This window comes from Malania oleifera, chromosome 2 (assembly GCF_029873635.1).
Source record: "Malania oleifera isolate guangnan ecotype guangnan chromosome 2, ASM2987363v1, whole genome shotgun sequence".
In the NCBI taxonomy this organism is placed as follows: Eukaryota; Viridiplantae; Streptophyta; class Magnoliopsida; order Santalales; family Ximeniaceae; genus Malania; species Malania oleifera.
This window is the reverse complement of record NC_080418.1, coordinates 92,331,082-92,356,048: the sequence shown is the minus strand read 5'-3', so window position 1 is coordinate 92,356,048 and position 24,967 is coordinate 92,331,082. Positions and strand designations below refer to the sequence as shown.

Below are 24,967 nucleotides of genomic sequence, written 5' to 3'. Positions count from 1 at the left end.
ATGATTGTCCTCTGATGATCCTAAATAGCTCTTGTCAACTTTAGAATGAAGAGCACTTGAGAATTCTTGAAGTGCAACAAAATGCAATGATCTTATTTAACCCCACCAACATCAAGTCTTGGATAGTTAAGAGGGGGAAACCAATGACCAAATGGACACTCTTATCCTGCAATTTATGTTGTTCCAAAGAACCAAAAAATTTATGTTGTTCCATAGAACCAAAAACACAAAATGACAAGAAGAAAAAAAGAGGAGTCTGTGTGACCCAAATAATTTTGCACTCAAAGGCTATTTTGATTTGAAATTAATGGGAAAACAAAGCAAAACTAAATCTGATTTTTGTCACAAGGCTAAATTACATTTATGAAAAGAATTAAAATACTTTTAACCACTTTTATTCATTTTCACATTGCTCTTTTCATTTGTAGTTGTCACATCAGTATGCCAATGCAGCCAAGCATAGTCAATGATCAGCTTTTATGTACTTCATTGTGGGATTCCTTCATCCAGAAATTCCAAGCTACCAATGCTCCCCCTACAGCAGGCTCCACCTGATTGATTTTTAACAGAGTAAAGAAAAAACAGCAACGTAAAATACAAGTGGAGCTCCATTGCAGGCTTACTTGCAGATGGATATCAAACTTGAAAGGAAAAAACAAAAAACTTGACCTATGTTTAACTAAAATGCATGGCATACTAAATGCATTGTATATGGATCGGGTCGGAAGCGTGTACACATGCAAAAACATGATATGACGTCACAAGCAACAGTGATTATGCTACAAACACAAACTTTAAAGAGTTAAAACTACAATTTCAAAGAAACAAAAAAAAGATGCTTATGGAAAACAAGGAAACCAGTTATAGGAGTGGGAAAACCACACATGATCACAAACATAATTACAAAATCAATGCCACCAAATATCCTTTTCAGCAAAAAATTTAGTAGGTTCTATTTTTGTTATAATTGTTAGTAGAGACATTAATGTATGATTTAGAATGAAATACAATAACAAAACCAAACTTTACGTCCCACTAGGTGGGGTCAGCTACATGAATCATTTTCCGTCAATTTATAAGATTTCGAATGATTTATCGAATAAAATATTTGCATGATAATTACAATAGGGTGTTAGGACCAATGGTAGCTTAAAGATCAGACAGAAAACGAAAATGCCAAACAAAATGGCTGCATGGAAATTACAACATCTTGAGACCAAATGCATGTTGAAGAGCAAATAAAAAACAAAAATGTCAAATAAAATTTTGAAAGAAAGTTGGGAAAATAATGGATGAACTAATATAAAATACCAACAAGCATATATGACAGTGAAAATCCAATCATAGGAATCCATTATTTGTAACCTCAAATGCATCTTGCCATCGTTGAAAGTATTTAGAAAAAAAAAATTGAGGAAAATAAAAAGATCAACTGTTGAAAGAAAATATTAGTTAGTGTTCCAAAAACAAGTGTCTCAATAATGATGCATGAAATAAGTAAAAGTACTGTCATGCGTATACAGCAGTGTGGGTGTCCGATTATTAAAAATCCAATATTTGTAAGCTCAAGCATCCTGCCATCATTGCAAGTACTTTGAAAGAACTTAAAGAAAATAAAAATTTTAACTATTGAAGGAAATATATAAATTCAAATTCCAAAAATATGTATCTGTGTTAATTAAAACATTTGTATATCTCCAAAAAAATGATTACATTTGTCTATTATAGCAATCATTGTTTTTGAACGAGGTCAACCTCCTGCTTGGCCTTAAAAGCACAAGCTACTAGGAACACGATAACACAAAGCAGGATCTAATGGGACATAGTGCCATATCTTAATAAATCATCGCATTTGGGAGCACCTTGAAGGCACTATAAATACTTAAATGGTTAATAAATAATATTCATATTTAAAACATGTAATGCATAAAAATAAAAAATGCATTTTATCCAACAAAATGATAATCTACCAAAAGCTTCATAGTAAACTATCAAATAATTCAACTCCTAAGAAAATAACAACAAAAATTAAAATACCCAAATGACTAAAATTCGTGAAGAAATCAAAGCGCTGATTAACAACATAAAATTTCAGGATTTATGAAAGATTCACCCACTAGTTAAAGCTCAGAGTGATTGCACGATCTAGCTAGGGAATGGACCACCAATTTATATAAGGCGAATACACCCCTCAATAAATACAACTCACCTACATAAGATGCACCAAACAAGTGAACAAAGAGCAAAACGCAGTACAAGATAAATAGGGAGGGCAAGGGTTGACCACAAGACCCTCAGAAATCAGCGTTATATGCCACATTAAACTATACTTTTCTTTTTACGAGACATGATAAGCTATCACTTGATGCTACAAGACTACGCTGTCAATGAATGGACCAACAATGTTCCTCTGGAATTTTATAATCAGTGTCATATCTTGCCTATCCATCCATCACTTGGCTTGCAGATTTTGGGTATGATACAGCAATGTGTGTAAGCAAATGCTTACAACAAGAAGCCTTAAGTCTCACTAGGTGGCGCTTCTCATAATTAAAAATACCATCATCACAGCATTCCCAGAAAGCACCACTTCTGAGAACCATGGCAGTAATATAGTGCTAGACAATCAAACTCCGAAGTCCACCTAATTTTGCCTCTATACCAAAAGTGATTTTAAAAAGGCAAAAAACTCAGATTGAACAACAAAGGAAGATGGCCAACACCAATATACCATGACAATGCCGATGGCAACAGCAAATGGGAAAGACTCTCACTATCTCACTCCCATGTCATACAAAGACTGCAGTTAAAATCAACAAAAAATTCAATTACATCTTTCTGAGAATGTCCAAAACTCCTGGATCAAGGTATTAGCCAAAATATCTTCAAATTCAATAAGTCTGATTGTGGAGTTTAATTAATCGGAATTGAAGTGAATTAAACATGCTTCCCTCCAAATCTTCTTCACTCTTTCTCACATCTCTCACTGGCCATTCCACATGAACTGGTTTAAGACCAGTTCAACCCACCATTGCCTGTTCTACGCACCCCCCCCCCCCCCCCCAGCTCTATATCCCCCTCTCTTGGCATTATTGAGTAAAGCCACAGTAATGTTGAGAAATTTTGCAAAGGAAAAACTTAAATCGAATTGGACAGTAGCCGAACCACATCTTCGTAACCCGCATTGCTGATCAGAACCAATAATGAATCTTCTTATCAGTCAAAGTCCAAATAATATTGTGTGTGTGTGTGTATTAATGCTGCACAGACACCTAGCTGTACATGGTTTGGAAACTCCTTTTTTGTAGGGCCCACACAAGGCCACAAAATACATATTGACCATTCGGTTCAAATTTTATCTTGTGCCTAGCTTGCCAGTCTAATTTCAGTCCCATTTATTATCAAAAAATCCTCAATCAATACAATCAAACATCGAGTATTTTTAAAAATATTAAGTATCAAAATAGGGGCAAAATTTTGACTGCACTGATTGGAATTTACTCATTGGATAGGGTCCCAAATTTGATTGCCGAGTTAGGAACAAATCAATTTCAATCAACCGGTTGATATTGCTTTTCACAATGCCACATAAGCCCCACAAAAAATTCACCCAACTTGGTGACCTATAGATGTTAGTGCAGCGTTATTTTTTGTGTGTAAAGTTGGGTTGTTTAGGTCCAGTCTGTTGACTCAGTTTGACTCAAATTTCAAAAATTATGAAGTACAAAAACTGTGAAGATTTTTATTGAAAAGAAAATTATTTAAAAATTTTAAAACCAGAAGACATGAAAAGAATGAAAATAAAACTTCAAAATGTAAAAAAAAAAAAAAAATTCACGCCATTTGTGCTCAGCATCTCCAAGCCAGCACCACACGTATTTAAATTACCATCAATTCAGAAGCCACCAACTGAATGGAACACAAAAACCCACCAGTGTTTCTTGCTTTGCATGCTGTCATGCGTCATCAAGAATTTGGGTCATCCCTACCAACTCTACAGTTCCACCTTGCATAGATACATGAAGCTGGACGAGTGGCAAGATAAATATATTGGTAGGATTACGGTTTATCAATCCTTGTAAGTTCAGCAGAGCCACTATTAACATTTTATTTTACTAAAGTGTGGTTAGGTTGCCTAATTAACAACCATTTATGAAACCATAAATCAAAAATTAATCAAATAACTAGTAGGCTTTGATTTGCAAAACTAGGTTAGGTTCGAAATTAAGGGAAGGTACTAGTGCACCCATCACCTCCATTTGTAAATGGTACCATGGAGCATGTATGATCATTAATATAATCAATCATCGTTATTTTTTACTTACCTTTCCATTTATCATTCACTTCCCTCAAGGGTCCAATAAGTCTAGTTGCCATGCGGATCACCTTCCCTCAAGAAGCCTAGCAAAGCACTAGTGTGCTCATTTAAAGGAATCCATCATTGAAATTTTTAAATTCATTAGATAAAGAAAGAATGTACAATCAGGAGAGAAGACATCTCCTTGTCAAAATCTGAGAATCCCCAGAAAACAAAACAAAAAGTTAAAACACAAAAAAAAAAAAAAAACACAGCAAGCTCAAATCAGCACGCCCTTAAAGGGACTTCAGTCCCGCTGAACATCTTTCAAACATATAATATCACCTTAAAAGTTCCATTGCCCACACACCACAAAGAAGCCATAAAAAGCACTTTCTCCCACACCAACCAATATGGGATCTTCTTCCCTGAAAAAATATGTAGATTACGTTCCTTCCACAAGCCTCATAACACTACAAATAAAGCACAATTCCATAATGCAATTCCTCCTACCAAATCCCACAAAAGATATTGCCAAAAACTCATCCATTGTTCTTGGACAAACCCAGCTTTCTCCAAAATAATTAAATAACATATTCCAAACCTTCCATGCAAAATCACAATGCATACAAATATCAGGAGATAAAGCCTTTAAAGGTCTCCTCATCTGCAGCAAGTCATTAATATTTATTCTATTAAGCACAACCAAGCAAAGAAATGCTTTGATTTTATGGGGGATTTTGACCTTCCAGATTACTTTGTAGAGTGGAAAGGAATGACTAGTATCAACCAAGAAATCAAAGAAAGATTTACACAAAAATACACCTAAGGAATTCAACAACCAAGAACAACTATCATCCTCGAAAGACATCCTACAGTTGTTCAACATTACCAACAAAGAAGATAATTCAATAGTTTTGCTACCATTCAAGGCTCTTCTAAAACAAAAATCCCAAGAAGGTAGAGACTGTCCAAATCTATGATAAATCCATTGTTGAATTTATTTAAATCATTGTTTGTTAATAAAGGAATTATACTCAAATGGAAATTGAAATTAACTCAAAATAAGGCAACAAAATAAAGATACAAACACTAAAAGGGCAGAGAGCAATCAATTCACATTCTAACTTTCTTACATGGAAAGTTCAAATTACCATTAAAACCCCAAAACCTTAGGCCCTATCAAATTCTAAAGCTCAACATACATGAAGTTAAATCCTTTGGAAAACAGCAATATTTGATGGGCAAAAAAAGCCATTTCTGTTTTTTTATTTTTTTTTTACTTTTAGCAATTTAAAATTGAAGCAAGCAAAAGAAATAAACCCTAGAATTCCTAAAAATCAACTTAGTATTTTCTCTTTCCCTCCAATTTTCAGAAATTTCTAAATTTTTATTAATAATAATAATAATAATAATAATAATAATAATAATAATAATACTAAAAATGATAGTAAATGAACAACTAAAAAAAAAAATTTTTTTTTTTTCTATATTTTAAGAAAACGTTAACATTTTTATGCTACTTTACAACATAGAAGAGAAAAGAACTGTAATAATAATAGTAATTCTAAAAAAAAAAATTCTTTTATTTTTTCATATTTTTTTAATAATCACAACAAATTTTTTTATTATTATTTTTAATTATTCTATAATAATAATGATGAAAGAAAATTTTTCTTATTTCAAATCTGATCTCTTTCTTATTTTACTCTCTTTTTGGTTTTTTTTTTTTTTTTTGGATAGAAAAAGAAGAATTTTATTAATAGATTAAGAATGTGCAACCAAGAGAATAAGGCATCTCCTTAGCAAAATCTGGAAAAATCTAGACAAAAACAAAGAAGAAACCGAAAAGCAAAAGGAACAAATCCAAACCAGCGCACCCTAACAATCCAACAATTATCACCAATCTTGCTGAATATCCGAAAAGTTCACTCGCTTAAAGTTCCCATGACCCACACACAAAAGAGAAGTCAAATAATGAATCTTCTCCCAAACCAGAAAATACAACTTCTTCCCTGAAAAAATATGCGCAGTGAGCTTCATCCACAGCCCCTCAAATACTGCAAAGAAAGCACATTTCCAGGGCACTGTCCTATCTTTTTTCCTGCCAAAAAAGACAAAAAGAACTGCCAAAAAGTCCTCCACTGTCTCCGGACAAATCCAACATTTGCCAAAAAAACCAAATAACTTATTCCATACCCTCCATGCAAAATGATAGTATAAAAAGATGCAAATGCAGATTCCAAACAGTTAAAACAATGTAAACAAACATCTGGAGAAAGACCTTTTCAAGGTTTCCTAATCTACAAGAATTATTGGAATTCTTTCTATTAAGCAGTGCCAAACAAAGAAAAGCCTTGATTTTAAAGGAGACTTTGGCCTTCTAGATGGATTTATAAAGAGGAAAAGAAGAGATAGAGCCAGTTAAAAATTCACAAAAATATTTGAAAGAATATACCCCCAAAGGATCCAAAGACCAAGACCGATTATCCTCTTCCAAAGAAACGCAACAATTGTTCAGCAAGACTAGGAAAGAAGGTAACTCTTCCATCTCACTGTCATTCAAAGACCTCCGAAAATGAAAACCCCAAGAAGTTAAAAGACCACATGGATCAACAACAAAAGAAGAAATGGAACCATCCTTCTATAAGCTCAAGCGAAAGAAACGAGGTAAAGAGTTAAAGAAAAACTACAATCCCCAACCAAAGATCTTTAGAGAAACAGATATTAAAACTTCTACCCAACAAGAATTTTGTAATAGGGAATGAAAAGGGGATAAATCAGAGAGGTGGCTTTCGATGGACTTCTTGAAGAACGTCTAGATCTCAAATTGGTATCCATCCATTCTTGTCTAATCCATGTTTACTTTTTACAACTCTATGCCACAAGGAAGAATTCTCTAGCAGGAACAACCAAAGCCATTTAGCCAGGAGAACTGTGTTTTTAGACACCAAATTTCCAAGACCCAAACCAGCCCCCTCCAGTCTAGGCCTGCACACCACCTCCCCTAACCCTCAAACATTCTAGCTAACTATCTTCATAGCTTGACACGCTTACGACCCTTCCCAAACCCTTTCCTACCCTCATAATTAATCGACATAATCAGGTCTTTAGGCTCTTTTTGAACCTTTTTTTTTCTCCTACTGTACTCCCTAGGGCTCAAGCTCACCCTCACCACATTCCCAACAGGATCTAATAATTTCAAACCCAAATCCCCAAGGAGTTTTTGCGGATCTAATTAGTCGATCTCACCTCCCTCAGAGCTAAATCCACAACCCTTCCTCCTAATAGAATCCTCCCCATGGCATAAGAGTTTCAATAGAAAAAATAGGCTAAGTGGAAATAGGAAAGATATCTTGGATTTTTTTTTAATTTTTTTTAATAGAAAAAGAAGATATCATTAATTGAAAGAGAATTTACAAAGGGAGAATGAGAAATCTCCCGAGACAAACTGAGACACTTCAAGACTAAACAAAAAACATAAAAAATGTCCAAGAAAAAAAATCATCCACTCAACTTGTTCCTCCAATCTCTTTGAAACTCTTGAAAGCTTGCCTCTTTAAAAAAATTCATACCCAACACACCCATAAAGAGGTCAAATACTTTATTTTTTCCCAAACCAGCATCTGGTTTTAATTTTTTCCCAGAAAATATCCGGGTATTACGCTACATCCATAAACCCTATAATACTGAGAAAAAGCCACACTTCCATAACGTTGCCTTGTCCTTTCTTCTACCAAAGCTTGCGAAAGAATTTCTAAAAAGTCTTCCACCGAGGGAGGACAAACCCAGCTTTCTCCCATAACGCCAAAAAGCATATTCCAAATACTCCAAGCAAATTGGCATTGCAAAGGAAGGTGAGAAGTTGTCTTAGAGTTCTTGTAACAGTGCACACATACACCGGGAGAGAGAACCTTCATAGGTCTCCTTATTTGAAATAAGATATTAGTATTTATCTTATTAAGCACAAGTTGCACAACCAACTGAGTGAAAGCCTTTATTTTAAGGGGAGCCATAGCCTTCCAAATAGTAAGAGTATAGCGAGAAAGAATTGGAATGAATTTCAAAAAAATATTTGCAAGAAAACACACCTGCCTGGTCCAAAGACCAAGAACAAACATCCCTCCTTGAAGAAAGGTTACTCCCACTCAAAAAAGATAACAAAGATGACAATTCCATTATCTCCCTATCATTTAGAGGTCTCCTAAAATGAAGATTCCAAGAAACCAAAGGACTACTCAATTCACCAACAAAAAAAAAAGGGGCTTTATTTTGTTCAGAACTAAGATGAAAGAGATGAGGGAAAGAAGTACAAAATGGTGCACTTCCCAGCCTAGGGCCTCCCCAAAAATGAATATTAGAACCCCTTCCCACCTCAAATTTAGTGTGAGTTGAGAAATGGATCTCCACGGACTCCCCAAAGAGCATCTTAAATTAGCATTGGTATCCCACCCATTCTCATCCACCTCAAAATTACTTCTTATTACTTTATGCTAGAGGGACGATTCTTTTAGAGGGAAGTGCCATAGTCATTTAGCTAGAAAAGCAATGCTCTTAGACACCAACTTGCCAAGACCCAAACACCCCTCCTTTTTAGATCTACAAACCTCATTCCAACTCACTAAATGGTCCCTATCACTCCCCCTCGGAACCACAAAAACTCTCTCATAATTCTCTCAAGCTTGCTAGCAATCCCCATAGGAATCTTAAAGACAAATAGGAAGTATAAAAAGATGCTAGCAAGATAATCCTAAATCAAAGTAATTCTGCCCCCAAAAGAGAAGAGGACTCCCTTCCACCCATCTAATCTCTTCGTCACCCTTTTCCACTACCGGACTCCAAAAATCTGTTGTTCTAGGGTTACCCCCAAAGAGAAACCTAACCATGTCAAATGCCAATCCAAAATACCACACCCCACTTTGTTAGCCAGCTCTGTAACTCACTCGACTAGGACATTCATAGCATCCACACCACTTCCCCATATTGATTTTTAGCTCAGACACTCTTGAAAATGCGAAGAATACCCAAAATACTCCTAAAAGAAAGACTGATCATCTACAAATAATATGGTGTCATCAGCTAATTGGAGAGCTGAAACCACTACACCCACACCCTCTCTCCCCACTTCTAGACCTCTAACCAAACCCTCTCTCCACCACCCTATCCACCAACCTACTCAAAATATCTTCTACAAAGACAAACAAAAAGGGGGATAAAGGGTCTCCTTGTCCAATATCCCTCGAAGCACCAAACCAAGATTTAGGCTCACCATCCACAATTACCGAAAACCACACATCAGACAAACAATATCTAATCCAACGGTGCCAATGCACACCCAAACCCTTTCTTGTAGAAGCTCTATCCAATAAACTCCACCTTGCTCTATCGTAGGCATTCTCAAAATCTATTCAAATATGAACCCCCTCTTCTTATTAATTCTAGATAAACAAGGATCCTCCATAGAAGAATCAACCTTCCTAGAATTAACCCCCACTCCCGCTCCCCAACACCTAAATAAGGTACAACTGGATAGTCCGCTAGCAAAAAATTAAGCCTAGGGTTAAAAGGAAAAGGCCCCAGAAAATTTAAAACTTTCAATAGGTCAAAATTGAGATTAATATTTTTATCTACTAGTGCATTGTAAAAATCTAGATGAGGACTATCTCTCTCCAATTGTTGTGGGATCATTGCAAAATTTTGCTATTATCGGACCCCTCCTCTTCAAAATATCCACTTTTACCTTCAAATAGTTGAAGCAAACCGTCCTCTCCTACAAATTCAAGGTCGGCTCTTAATTGGTTGACCAATAATTCCTTCTCTAATCCACAAATACTGCACAACTCTTCTTCTGAATCAAAAAGCAACTCATCTTCTATTTCCCCATATCATAAAGTCTTTTGCTTCTCCCTTAAACTCGAGCTTAAAGGAGAAAACTGGTTGCATGTTTTGGTTTGCTCCCCGACATTCGTGAATTTTTTTGGATAGAAAAAGAATTCAATAGATAAAGAAAGAACTTACAATCAGGAGAGAAAACATCTCAAAAAATCTGGTAATCCTCAAGAAATACAAAAAAAAAAAAGAAAAATCCAAAAAATAAAAAACGACAAAAGAAACTCAAGACACCCTAAGAAGAGTCAACCAATCACACTGAACAACTGAAACACACATTCCCTTGAAATTTCCATAGCCCACAGACCATAAAGAAGCCATAAAAAGAATCTTTTACCAGCCAATATGATAAGTTCTTCCCTGAAAATATGCGCAGATTACATTCCTTCCACAAACCCCAAAACACTGCAAATAAAGCACAATTCCATAACGCAAATCCTACCTTCTTCCTCCTAAACCCCACAAAATAAGTTGCGAAGAACTCCACTATTCTAGGACAAACCCAGCTTTCTTCAAAGTAATTGAATAACTTGTTCCAGACCTGCCATGCAAAATCGCAATACAAGAAAAGATGTGAAATAGACTATAAATAATCAAAAAGCTATTTACAAGAGGGAGGATGAGAAATCTCCCGAGACAAATTGAGACACTCCAAGAATAAACAAAAAACATAGAAAATGCCCAAGAAAAAAAAAATCATCCAGCCAACAGGTTCTTCCAATCTCTTTGCAGCTCCTGAAAGCTTGCCTCTTTAAAGAATCCATACCCGACACACCACAAAGAGGTCAAATACTTTATTTTTTCCCAAACCAACACCTAATTTAACTTTTTTTTCCCAGAAAATACTTGAGTCTTACATTTCCATCCATAAACCCCATAATACTAAGAAAAAACACAATTCCACGAATCATTTCTTCTATCAAAACCTGCAAAGGATATTTCTAAAAAGAGTCTTCCACCAAGGGAGCTTTCTCCCATAACGCCAAAAAGCATATTCCAAATACTCCAAGCAAATTAACAATTCAAAATAAGGTGAGAATTTGTATCAGAGTTCTTGTAACAAAGCACACATACATCGGGAGAGAGGGCTTTTTGCATCAAGTTATTGGTATTTATCTCATTAAGCACAACCAACCAAGTGAAAGCATTCATTTTAGGGGGAACCTTAGCCTTCCAAATAGTAGAGTATAGCGAGAAAGAGGAGTTAGAACGAATCAAAAATTCAAAAAAAAGATTTGCAAGAAAACAAACCTGACTTGTCCAAAGACCAAGAACGAGCATCCCTCTCCCTAAATAAAGATAACTCCCACTCTAAAGATAATAAACATGACAATTACACCATCTCCCTATCATTTAGAGGTCTCCTAAAATGAAGATTCTAGGAAATCAAAGGACTGCGCAATTCACCAACAAAAAAAGAAATAGCTTTATTTTGTTCAAAACTTAGATGAAATAGACGATGGAAAGTAGAAAATGGTGCATTTCCCAGCCAAGGGTCTTTACAAAAACGAATATGAGAACCCCTTCGCACCTCAAGTTTAATGTGAGGGATGAAAGAAGGATAAATTTGAGAAATGGATCTCCAAGACTCCCCAAAGAGCATCTTAAATTAGCATTGGTATCCCACCTGTTCTAATCCATCCCAAACTCACCCCCCCCCCCCCACCCCTCCTTTTTAGATCTACAAACCTCATTCCAACTCACTAAATGGTCCCTATGACTCCCCCCATCAGATCACAAAAAACTCTCTTATGGTCCTCTTGAGCCTGCTAGCAAACTCCACCGGAATCTCAAAGACAAATAGGAAATAAAACCAAGGTCTTAAATTTCGATTTCAACTCAAATTTCGAAGCTCCAAAAGTACAGAAATTTCGATTTTGATGTCAATTTCGACTTCAATTTGAAAAAATAATGGAAATTAGTAGTAAAGCATGGAATTCTTTGTGAAACTTTAGAAATGGTTAACAAACATGATAATATAAGTTTTAAGACTAATATATTACAAATAAAATTCATCTATGTTTTGTATGAGGTGGAAAGTTGTAAACTATTATGTGTACAAACATATTTGTAAGATAATGTACATCAAACATATTCAGTTAATACAAATGAAATTCATAAATCATTTAAATATTATTTATTATTCAAATAATGATAATATAGACATGAATGGGTTAAATAAAATATTACTGTAAGTTTATTTTTTCATATAATTTCAAAAGCACTTGTAATAATATTTTGCTTCGGTAAAATAAATAAAATGAACTAAAAGAGAAATTTCACTTCACTCCTAAATCTCTCATTTGAATTCTGAAGAAATTTTATTGAGGAGTTAAAATTTTGGTAAGTTTCACTAAAATTTCAAGATTTCGATAAATTTTGGATGATTCGTTGATATTTCGACGGAAATTATGCAAGACAGAAATCAACTACCATTTCGATTTTGAGGGTGACGGAAATGGGAAATTTCGACGGAAGTTTCAACAATTTCGTGGAAATTTAAGTCCATGAATATAACAAGATACTAGCAAGACAAGCCTAAATCAAAGTAATTCTATCCTCAAGAGAAAAAGGACTCCCTTCCAACCATTTAATCTCTTCATCACCCTTTCCACTACCGGGTTCCAAAAGTCTGCAGGTCTTGGGCTACCCCCCAAAGGGACACCTAAGTATTTCAAAGGCCAATCCATAATACAACACCCACTTCGTTAGCCCACTCCCTAATACCCTCTTCTACAATGCATTTTTCCCCTAAACCATCTCCAGCAAGCTTGCATCAGTTTTCTGCCCAGCCATAGTATCTAAAGCAGTGTACTAATCGACCCATTCCCCCCTTCACCTCCTCCACAAGCCTTTGATGCTGCTTATCTAGTGTTGGGCTCTTGTCTACAACCCTTACTAAACTTGGGCTCCTTTCTTTTATGACCCACATCAATTTGAGTTTCTTCAACTCAAGTGGTTTGGGGTTTTTGAGTCACCATCCCAACATGACCTAAGCCTTTTGGCCCCTCAAAAGCCAAGCGCCCCGCGCCCCCCCCTCCCTCCCAAAAGAAGATTTGGAAAATGTCCCTATTTCTTTGCTTGCCAGTCTCAAGGAATTAGGACTGATTAATCTCTTCGTCACCCTTTCCTCTACCGGGTTCCAAAATTCTGCAGGTCTTGGGTTACCCCCCAAAGGGACACCTAAGTATTTCAAAGGCAAATCCATAATACAACACCCACTTCGTTAGCCCACTCCCTAATACCCTCTTCTAAAATGCATTTTTCCCCTAAACCATCTCCAGCAAGCTTGCGTCAGTTTTCTGCCCAGCCATAGTATCTAAACCAGTGTACTAATCGACCCATTCCCCCCTTCACCTCCTCCACAAGCCTTTGATGCTGCTTATCTAGTGTTGGGCTCTTGTCTACAACCCTTACTAAACTTGGGCTCCTTTCTTTTATGACCCATATCAATTTGAGTTTCTTCAACTCAAGCGGTTTGGGGTTTTTGAGTTGCCAGTCTCAAGGAATTAGGACTGATTAATCTCTTCGTCACCCTTTCCTCTACCGGGTTCCAAAATTCTGCAGGTCTTGGGTTACCCCCCAAAGGGACACCTAAGTATTTCAAAGGCAAATCCATAATACAACACCCACTTCGTTAGCCCACTCCCTAATACCCTCTTCTACAATGCATTTTTCCCCTAAACCATCTCCAGCAAGCTTGCGTCATTTTTCTGCCCAGCCATAGTATCTAAACCAGTGTACTAATCGACCCATTCCCCCCTTCAGCTCCTCCACAAGCCTTTGATGCTGCTTATCTAGTGTTGGGCTCTTGTCTACAACCCTTACTAAACTTGGGCTCCTTTCTTTTATGACCCATATCAATTTGAGTTTCTTCAACTCAAGCGGTTTGGGGTTTTTGAGTTACCAGCCCAACATGACCTAAGCAAACCCCCCCCCAAAAAAACAAAAAAAAAAAGAAGATTTGGAAAATGTCCCTATTTCTTTGCTTGCCAGTCTCAAGGAATTAGGACTGATTTTAGGAAATAATCCTCCCTTACTCCCTGTTGTTTTGAAAGGCTTCCTTCTCTGTCTCTGACCTTGTGGCCCAAGCTCCTCTAGTCACGTTGGTGAAGGAGGTGTTTGACGTGAGCCTTTCAAACATATTGATCCTTTCACTCTTCTCCTCTAATCTCTAAATGTTCAAGGAAGCATAGTCGAAGCATTGCCAACTGCCACTATTGGTGTTATAAGATTCATTTGTGGTTGATGATAGTTCTAACAAAGCGGGGAAAATAGGCCTTCACCCATTTTCCTTTTTATATCCCTCAAGAATGTGCACATCTTGAAAGTTCCCTATGTGAGCCTTCCTCAGACACATATGTCAGCCTCCATCATTCGCGATAATTTTCAAAGTAGCACCTTTCCCCTCTTTTTTGAAGCTTAAGCTGCCTCGATCCCCTACAAACCCATCATTGGCTTCTCTGAAGTGTCAGGAAATCATAAGAAGAAGGTTCTTAGGTATATAGGTTTAGAAAAAGAAAGAGGAACGTCACCATGCTCTCAACCTCAAAGGGGGAGATGCTGGGAGGAGAGCATAATGATACTCACTGATTTCATCCTACGTAATCAATGATTGGATCCCCAAATTTGCAAGATATCCTATTATACTCGATCTCCCATTCCTCTCAAGAAATTTATAACTTTATATATTTCCTATTGTGCAAGATGCGAAGACAAGCTCAATTTTCCTTCCTCTAAATGTGTCTTTGCCTTTGTGCATGTTTGCACAAGGATGAATCTTGACACACCTCACCACGCTAGGCTAAATAATGTGCATAGGGAACACAAAAAGGCATTTTTGGAAAATTTTCCTCCAAAAAAAATGCAAACCAGTTCCTCACAATAGGCAATTGGAGTTGAGAGTTAGCACAAATAAAAATATGTGCTCACAGCACACATGCCACTTGTGCAGGTGAAGTATGTAGCCAAGGACCTTGTGTGTTCTTCTTTCTTCTCTCTTCTGATTATTTTACTGAATATGATTCCTTTGATTATTGGCTACCTATGTTTTGTTTCCTAATCGTCTCACTGCAACACTGCCCGACTGGTATCCCAAAATAGTGAGACACAAAGAACAATCCTTGGCATATTCCACCCTTCACATAAGATTCCACACATCCCCCCCCGAACCCCCAGCACCTAACCATTTTTTGTCTCCACAATATTTCTCCCTAATTCACATCTATTATTTCTTTTAAAAAAAAAAAAAAAACAAACAAACACAAATAAACAAAAAAAAAAAAAAAAAAAAATTAAATATACAATTAAAAGAGAACAAAAAAAAAATTAATGCAAAATTGTCTAACGAGGTTGAATCGCTATCGAGTAGGGTGCAGACAATTGAGATTGTTCTTAAAAATTTTAAGTGTTTTAAATAACCAAACAGCCTAACTAAAGTTGCAGCCTATAGCAAAAGAATGAATTTCTTCCGGTGGTATGACATGAATGAAGCCCAAATGCTGTCCGTGGCCAGATAAAAATTGAAGAGAACTGCTTGAATTTGATGGATTAAAGAAAGAAGAAATATTTACGAAATATGAAGAAACAAGGACACAGGACAGCACAAAGCAAGCCATGCACTGTACCTCCTAACCACTAGCAGCATCTCCACCTAAAAATGTTCAGCTTGAAGCAAGAAGATGAGACTAGCAAAATAAAAAAATAGATTCATCATTTTCCTACAATGAATATGATGATTGCTTTCTATAGACAAAGGTTGAAGCCTATGAATGCATTAAAACTAGCTGGCTTTCCTCTCATTGAGTTGTGGATCATATTGCCAATGGCCCAATGACCTATAGAACCATGATGAAAATCAATGCACACACTCCAAATGAGTGAATAACGTCTTTGACCTCAACCCCTCAACAAAAACACTCCCCCGCTGTCAAAAAATTCTTAGTCCATAATTTACACACGTGACATGATTCTTGGCCAGTTTTTTAAAGACCAGACTGGACCGGGCAGTCGAACCAGTTAAACCAGAACCCGGCTCAACATCTTGTCGAGTTCTTATAAAAAATTTAACCAAGTCAAAACCAGAAATACTGACCAAACCAGACAAACCCAGCAAGCTGGACAAAAACGGGGTCATAAGAAACTCTTCATTTTTTTGAAATTCTTTTCAGATCATGATTAGTTGGGAGCAAATTTGTAGAGAGAGATACAGAGGGGGAGGGAGAGTGAGAATAACAACAAATGGCAGCAAATAATCCACCTGCTTGGCTAACAATATTGGGTTGCAGAAACGAGCCTTGCAATTAGTTATCACTTTCAATCTGCAACGAGGAGAGAGAGAGAGAGAGAGCAGTGAGGTCTAGCTTCAAACTTGAAAGAACAGAAGGGGGGAGCAAGGAGCTCTTGCTTGAAACTTTGAAGAACAGAAAGGGTAGGGGGATAATAATAAAAATTTGTTGGGAATTGGGATATAAATTATTGCAATAATAATGATTTGTTGGGACTTGGTATATATACTATTGTAATAATAATAATAATAATAAATTGTTGGGAGGCTAGGGACTTGGGGTTACCGTTTGTGGGTCTTGTGGCTTTAAATCTTGGAAAGGGAAAGGCCAGCTAATTACCAAAATGTCATTGTGGCAAGTGTGAAAACCAGAAAGAGAGGGGAAAAAAAGTATGGGTAAAGCCAAAAGTGGAGGCAATGAGAATTAAACCTGCGACACCTCTAAGCAGAGCAGCTCAAATTTACCACTAAACCCACAAAATTACTTTGCAAAAATTTATTTAAAACTACATATAACCATATATTAAATTTTTTTTAAATTAACCAGAGCCGGTCTGACCGGCAGTCTAACTAGTCCAACCAGAAAAATCAGGAACTTGAAAGCCCGGGTTTGAAAACATTGTTGTTGGTGATACTGGATTTTTCTTTTTAGATTTTGAAGTGTAATTGACCTTCAACAAAGCCTTTTGTTCCCCTAAAAACCATTATCCAAAAAATCCCAAGGAAAATCCTAGTACATATTATCGTATCAGGTATAGAGTAAATGTAAAAGAAAATGAGAAACTATATTGATAGTAGCTTTAAACATCCATCATCTGGTAACCAAAATAAGCCACTTCTTACAATGATTATCAATAGCCAAGATACATAAAAATTTGCATTCCATTAAATAAAGAAAAAAAAAAAAACATGCACACAGACATAGAGAGAATAATAATAATAATAATAATAATAATAATAATAATAATAAACCCTACTCTGAAAATTTTCCCCAAAAAAATTTATTTAAAAAAAAAAAAATCCTCATATTCCCTCATCTTCGTGCACATTTGCTTTCCCTTTGTATAGATGCTGCATCAACACATCAACAAATGGCAATTTCTATTCATTGAAATTTATCAAGAACTGTAGATTCCAACATAAATGGCCAGATCCAAGATCCATTTGCATACCAAAAGATCATCTCCGTCCATTATTAATCTGAGTAAAGAAAAAGGTAAACCTAGAGACTAGAACTGTATTCCCACTCCAAATATATTTCCAACTCGCATTAACCTTTGACTGCTTCATTGCGATGTGTATATTGTACAAACTACCAAATGATCTATAAGCGCCTCAAAAATCAAACCAGCCAAGGTTCAAAGAAATTTAAATATGCTAACACTATTTATTTATATATTTTCGTCAACAGAGTTGCAATGATAATATTCTCATGAGCAGAAAATTTTAGGCTTTGGAGGCATATATTATGCAATAAAAGAAACTAGGACTCAAAAATAAAGAGACCTAATGCTTTCTCACCTGTATATTGGCATCACATGGATGTGCGAAATTAGCACTGCAAAACTTCAGAGTATTGTCCAAAACTCAGGCCATCTTGCCATGCTAATTCGGTCGACTTGATTTATGCATGGTAATGGTTTGGTAATTATAGTTTTCAATATTCTCTATTTTTAAATTTTTTTAAAAAAAATTATGAAGGAAATAATAAAGAATTAAAAAGTATAAGGGCGTTTGGGATAGTTGTAAATAGTTACAGGAGTTTTTTGAGATAATTATGAGCAGTTATAGAGATACATTTGACATAATTATAAGAGTTCCTTGGGATAGTGATGGGTAGTTAAAGGGGTATTTTGGGATAATTGTTGGTAGTTATAGGGATAAACTTGACATCTTTAAAGAAGACACCAAAGCGAGAATCACCTTTATAGTATTAAAGAAGAAAACAATAGATCATTAATTTTTGCAGGACCATATAATTAAGTCGGACCTTCTTGTTCCAACATTTATTCCAACCAATATCAGATTAACCAGGTCACAAATTCATAAAGCAATAAAAAGAATCAAGGAAGAGAACTGAGGTTGCAACAAATGAGGACACCACTGAAATTCAAGTCAAGTCAGTTTTCACTGGAAACAAGAAGGGGCAAATAGCACGAGTTATAAGGAAATGCATAGGACCAATTTAAATCAAGTAGATGAATAATTTATCCCTTCATCTGAAGTTTTGTATTGGTGACTTATAAGAGAATGTTCTTCCTTCACCTGATGTAGCAGCTAGTGCTAATAATGCTGCTGAAGGAAGAAAAGATATACTGGAAACAAATATACCAGATAGTAAAAAATATATTACCTTTGGTCTAATTGGAAGAGCCCCAGGGAAGTCTTTCACTACGCAGTTTATGACTTCTTTCCCTATGTCCCACCTTTCATTGGCTTTAAGAACACCACCAACCATGACAAGGGGAAAGGAATCTTCTCCACCTGCAACTTTTTTTTTTATTTTGTTAAACATCTAGAATTATCAAATTTCATCCAAAGCAAAAACAATAGCAGCAATCAAGGCACAAAAGTTAAAATATTGAATTTATGCAAAAAATAATGAAACATTAGTAGGACTTTTTCATCAAGCATATGATGGTGGTACATGGTAGTATTTTCTCCCTTCTTGGTACTTGTCAACATGGTCCATGGAATCGTTCATTAACCAATGTAATCACATCCATACACACTAAATTGGAAGTGATTGAACTCAATTAATTAGTAAATAAAGACTACATATTCTATTGACTACATATTTCTATGCCCAACTAAAATGTTCTGGAAAATCACAAATGGTTAATGCAAAAAGATCTCAATTTTGTTAGGTTTGCCCCATATTTAATGCACAACCTGTATAGCAAAATGCATATCGCCATGGTACAAATACTATTATCTGGTACTATAACCAGTGTTTTAAAAGGCTTGATCGAGGCTCGCCTCAGGCAAGGCAGGCCTAAAATGCCTTGAGGCTCAATCTAAAATACCAAACTCCAAAAAGGCTAACGCATTACATGTTGAGACGTATGCATTTGTACAAAAGGCACAACTTTTGTGCCTTTTTAATTGAGGCTTAAGCATTTTGTGTGTGTGATTCTCAAGTTAGAATTGGCTAGAAAACTTTACTAGATGTTTATACAAAAAGGAATGTCATACTATGAGTTGATTCCTAAAACTCTTGAACCACAACCTTTCCAAAATAATTGAGTGTCATATCTTAGATTATGAAAATAATTTGAACTTTCTAATAGTATAACTATCTCTTGGATTCTCAAATTAGAATTGGCTAGAAAACTGTAACTAGATGTTTATACAAAAAGGAATGTCATAATATGAGTTGATTCCTAAACCTCTTGAACCACAACCTTTCCAAAATAATAGTGTCATATCTTAGATTATGAAAATAATTTGAACTTTCTAATAGTATACCTATCTCTTGTCATGATGTATGTCATGAATTCAAGTTCGCAATTTTTGAATGGCCAACAAGTAGTTTGCAAAGCATATCTATTTTTTTACACTATATTTGTGATTTTCATTTCTTTTTTTTCTTTTTTTTTTTAAATATATATAATTTAGTTATATTTTTATCTAAAAATAAAACTCTTAAAATTCTTACGCCCCAACTCCTTAAGGCTTACACCTCCCCTTTTAAGTGTTAAAACGCCCTGCCATATGCATTCGCCTTTTAAAACATTGACCATAACAATATATGCGCATTTAACATGACCTACACTGTGCTCCATAGTTTTTCTTTTATATTTTGATAGCAACACTTTGCTCCATAGTATTAAATACAGCTAACTTTTGAAAATGGATATTATGTTGTCAATTTGAAGGAAATATAACCCAAGCTCCATTTCAGGATAAATTGCTCAATCAAGGAAAAAAACTTATTTTTCATTTTAGTTTAATTACCACACCTTCACCACACAAGCCAAGTCTTCGGACAACAGCTTTCACACTTGCAGCCAACTCCTGAACAGAATCTAGTAAGATCTTATCTGCAACTAGATCACCTTCCTCTGCACAAGATACTACAACTGGAACAAGTGCTGCAATGCGAGCCCAAGATGGATCAGCGTAGGTCCACCTATATTGAAATGAGGAAGAGAAGGAAAAAAAAAAGGACTTGTATCTCAATTCCTATTTAAGAACAATCATGAAATTCATTAAAATAGGATACCGTGTGAAACTGAATATAAACATGGTCTTAAATTCCCACAAATTTGTTGAAAATTTCATTGAAATTTCTGCTCTCTGCCACCCTCGCAATCAAAAAGGCGGTCAATTTCCATTTTATAGAATTTCTGTGGAAATGTCAACGATACAATAAGAGTTCATTAACATCATGAACTTACAACATGAGATTAATTATAGAGTGAAACTTTCTACAAAACAAAATTGAGATTCAGAGCCTAATTGAAATTTTTTTTTTTAATTTATCTATTTTCTTTTTATTGAAGCCAATCATTATTACAAGACAATCATGAATAATAACTTTCAGACTTTTGAAATTATAAAAGAAATTAAGCTTAGATATTAGCTCTAACATTTGATTCAACTATTTAGGTCTAATTATATGCATTTGTATAATAAATAATATTTTATTGATTTATAAATTTCAGTTATGATTTTATATTAATTGAATAATTTAAATATAATTTAAATATGATTATTACATTACAGCTTTTGCACCTTATTCACCACATACCTGTCCTCAATGTATTTTATTTTTAATAGCATAGTTCTAGATTTTGCACTATTATGTCCATTAATAATTTCTAGTTTCATAAAAGAGTTCCACTTCCACCATTTACTACTAATTTCCATCATTTTTTAAAACCAAAATCAAAATTGAAACCAACATCAAAATTTCCATTAAAATTTGAGTAATTATGAAGTCTCAATATTTTAATCGAAATTGACTTTAAGACCTAATACTCCAACCAGGCATCATAGTTCAGTTTTTTTTTTTTTTCAATGACTAAATAAAGAATCACAAAAACCATACATTTGTGCAAATTACAGTATACTTCAGCCAAGAACATTTGAAACATATGTAGACAACAAAGCCAGATGGAGTAAACAAATTGAACACATGAAAAAGACGGGCAAAGCTTCGAATATAATTCATGAACTTGTCATTGACGTTATGCTCAAGGATGGTTCCAAATAACTTCATAAATTGGAGGCAGTTACCAAAGTATACAATATCTTATCCATCCAGTCCAAGAAAATTATAAATGCCCATGCTTAAATAACAGCAATCAAAATAATTTTCCACCCTACATAATGATCAAAGCCCGCCGATAATCATTTTTCAATCCATACGCATATCCAAGGGATTTCATGCTAACAGAATTATTTGCATCAGTAGAAAAGACATGTTACTTCTGTTTTGTCCAAAAGGCATAGTAAAAATTGCAATTGCATAAGAAATGCTCATGAAACATCTTTGAATAAACACCTGATGAGTTCGTCTGGAGAGGAAAGACCAAGTGCCTGTAGGATACTATTAGTAAGTTTCGTTGGTGGACCACGACCATCATGCGACCTTATTACTGCAGTTAATGCCTGTGCAGCAATGCCATATCCACTGCAAAGTAAACAGATAGAACTTGTCTCAACAAAATATTACATAAATAATTTAATGATTACTCAATATTGCATTGACAATGACATTTGAACAAGCAATTCATTTTTTTTGGGTATCAGCAGCTTTTATGACCCAGAGGAAAGGCACCACACTTTCCCAAGTTTAGAACCCTTACCACCACCTGACAAGAGGAGCAATCATTAATATCAGATTGATTGGGACAGGTTATTATGCAGAACAAAACTCATGCAAGCTAAAGTGATAAATCAGCTCACACTCTTATATATAATAAAAAAAAAAAATGACCACCTTAGATATATAGAACAAACAGAATAGTTCACCAATTAATGGAACTAAAATCAACGTAAACTAGTTTTGGACTTATGGAAACCCAAGCAGACAATTAAAAGACTTTAAATATTAGCAAAAAAGACTATTTTCGCCAGCCACATCTTCCATTACAAGTCTACGAATAATGCATGGATTGAAACACTACAAATTAAACTTTTTGAACTTTATAACCACAAATAGTGGTTCGATTTAATTCTTTCTAGATTAGCACAAATTTACCTTCTAATAACCCATCATTCTACCGAGTGATGAATAATGAAAAGCTCCAGTAATTTGTTGATGACATACATATTTTTGGGCTTGGTTGCATGAAATAAACCTCTATGTTATGAAGTAACCTTGCTCAAATGTGAACATGACCTGATGAACTTGCACAAAATGCTCCTGCATCAAACCCCTTCTATTAAGCAGAAATTTAGCCTTGAATTTGAGAATTTGCTATCTTTTAGAAACAATGTTGAGAAAATATGATCCAACCAACTTCATCCATGATGACCATCCAATCAGTCTCTTGCTTCAATGTCGTGGTCAATAATAAACTTCTTGATAAACCACATAGAAGATGACACAAAAGGAACCAATTCAAATCACCTTCATAATCGCGATTAATGTTAATATCCAGAAAATTAGGAAGAAACAAATACCGCCATCATCACGCTGCAAATTATCACAAAAGAGAATTTCTTTAGGGCCACATTTAGTTGTAGAAAACAGTTACCATTTTCCGTTTTAGTTCGCCAAAAAAATTATAAAAAAAAAAAAAAAAAGTAGCTAATTTTTCATTTTACAACACTTGCATGACATAAATAAACAATAAAAAAATTTAGCATTATTTGCTCATGAAAATAGTTTAATTTTTCCATTTGTAACTTTTCAAATAATTACAAAATGCCATCTTGTTTTTCAATTTTCCAAATTTATATAGAAAAGTTGAAAAACATCTTTTCTTCATTATTTTTCTACATTTATTATTCTTACTTTGCATATGAACATGGAATTCGGATCTTGAACTTTAATTTGCGGAGATTATTTTTAGAGTTTCTTCTAAATCCACAATAAAATTCAAGCCACAAAATCCATGGTTCCAAACATTACCTTATATTAAATTTGGAAAATTGGAAAACAAGTTGTCTTTTCTTGTGATTATTTTGAAATCTAGAAATAAAAAATGAAAAAATTCCTTCGCAACAAACTCTTTAATTTCTATATTTTCTAGTTTAAAAGTTCTAAAAAAAGACAAATTTTTTTATAATTCTTTGAAAAACTAAAAACAGGAAAATGGAAAATGTTTTCCACAACTAATGGGCCCTTAGATTTTCTAGTTTGCTTTGGACCATAAGAATCGCCATTATCAGCAACAGATTCCCGATTAAGTTTGGCACTTGACAATCACATCCATGGACTTTCCAGCAGTTCATCGTTGATAGGGGGTTTACTCCAATAGACTAAATTTTATTTTAGATTTTCCACTGAAGAATATGGCCAGATTAAATCCTCCAAATTTTCCTGCCTCAGACCACCCAAATAATTTTTTTGATAACAAAGAAATATCATTAATAGAGAAAGAATTTACAAGGAGGGAGAATAAGAAATCTCCCAAAAAAATCTGGAGCAATCGAGAAAAAAACTAAAACAATAAAAATCAAGCCAACCAATTCCTCCAATCCCTCCCATCCCTACTTAAAATCCTGAAAACTAACTTCCATGAAAATTCCAAACCCGACACACCACAAGAAGTCAAAAACTGAATCTTTTCCCATGCCAAAGACGAATTCAACTTCTTCCCATAAAAATATGCACATTACATTCCAACCATTAACCACATAAAACAGCAGACTAGCTACACTTCCATAGAGCTGCCCTATCTTTCCTTCCTTCCAAAGCCAGCGAAAGAGATGACTAATGAGTCCTCCACCGAACAGCAGCAAACACAACTCTCTTCCATTATACCAAACAATTTATTCCAAATCCTCCACGCAAAGTCATTATGTAGAAAGAGATGGAAGGTTGTCTCAAAATTCCTATAATAGAGCACGCAAACATTTGGAGGGAGCCCTCAAAGGTCTCCTAATCTGTAGCAAGTTATTGATATTAATTTTTTAGGCACAACCAACCAAGTAAACGCTTTTATTTTTTGGGGGAACTTTAACCTCCCAAATAACAGGATTAAAAAGAAAGGGAAAAGTTTGAATAGGTCAATCATTCAAAAGAATGATTTACAAGAGAACACTGCTGAATGATCCAAACACCAAGTACAAACATCTCTGCCCAAAGATAAGTTGCAATATTTCAATACAGACAACAAAGAAAGCAACTCCACCATCTCCCTATCATTTGGAGGTCTCCTGAAATGAAGATTCCAAGAGAGCAGAAAGATACTCACATTGTCCATGAGAAAGGAAAATTCTGTTCGGCTTAGAGCAGTCTAAAAACACAAGGAAAAGAAGTGGAAAAAGAAACGTTTCTGAGCCCTGGATCTTTCCAAAAATGAATCCAAGAACCCCTC

General features: G+C 35.1%; 1 protein-coding gene across 12 annotated transcripts in view; it reads right to left on the bottom strand.

The window, feature by feature from the left end:
* Positions 1-261: 261 nt before the first annotated feature.
* The window catches only part of LOC131149059 (uncharacterized), a 57,878-nt gene continuing 33,172 nt past the window's right edge, over positions 262-24,967 (bottom strand). For 7 of the 12 annotated variants that reach the window (XM_058099117.1, XM_058099115.1, XM_058099119.1 and 4 more), the window contains 4 exons: positions 21,982-22,110; positions 20,435-20,604; positions 18,826-18,962; positions 262-551 (listed from right to left, as the gene is read on the bottom strand). In XM_058099117.1, the coding sequence (XP_057955100.1) occupies positions 471-551; positions 18,826-18,962; positions 20,435-20,604; positions 21,982-22,110 (517 nt within the window). In that variant the 3' untranslated portion in view covers positions 262-470. The remainder of the gene's footprint in view (positions 552-18,825; positions 18,963-20,434; positions 20,605-21,981; positions 22,111-24,967) is intronic. The other 5 variants (XM_058099118.1, XM_058099116.1, XM_058099120.1 and 2 more) reach the window with 1 other exon arrangement.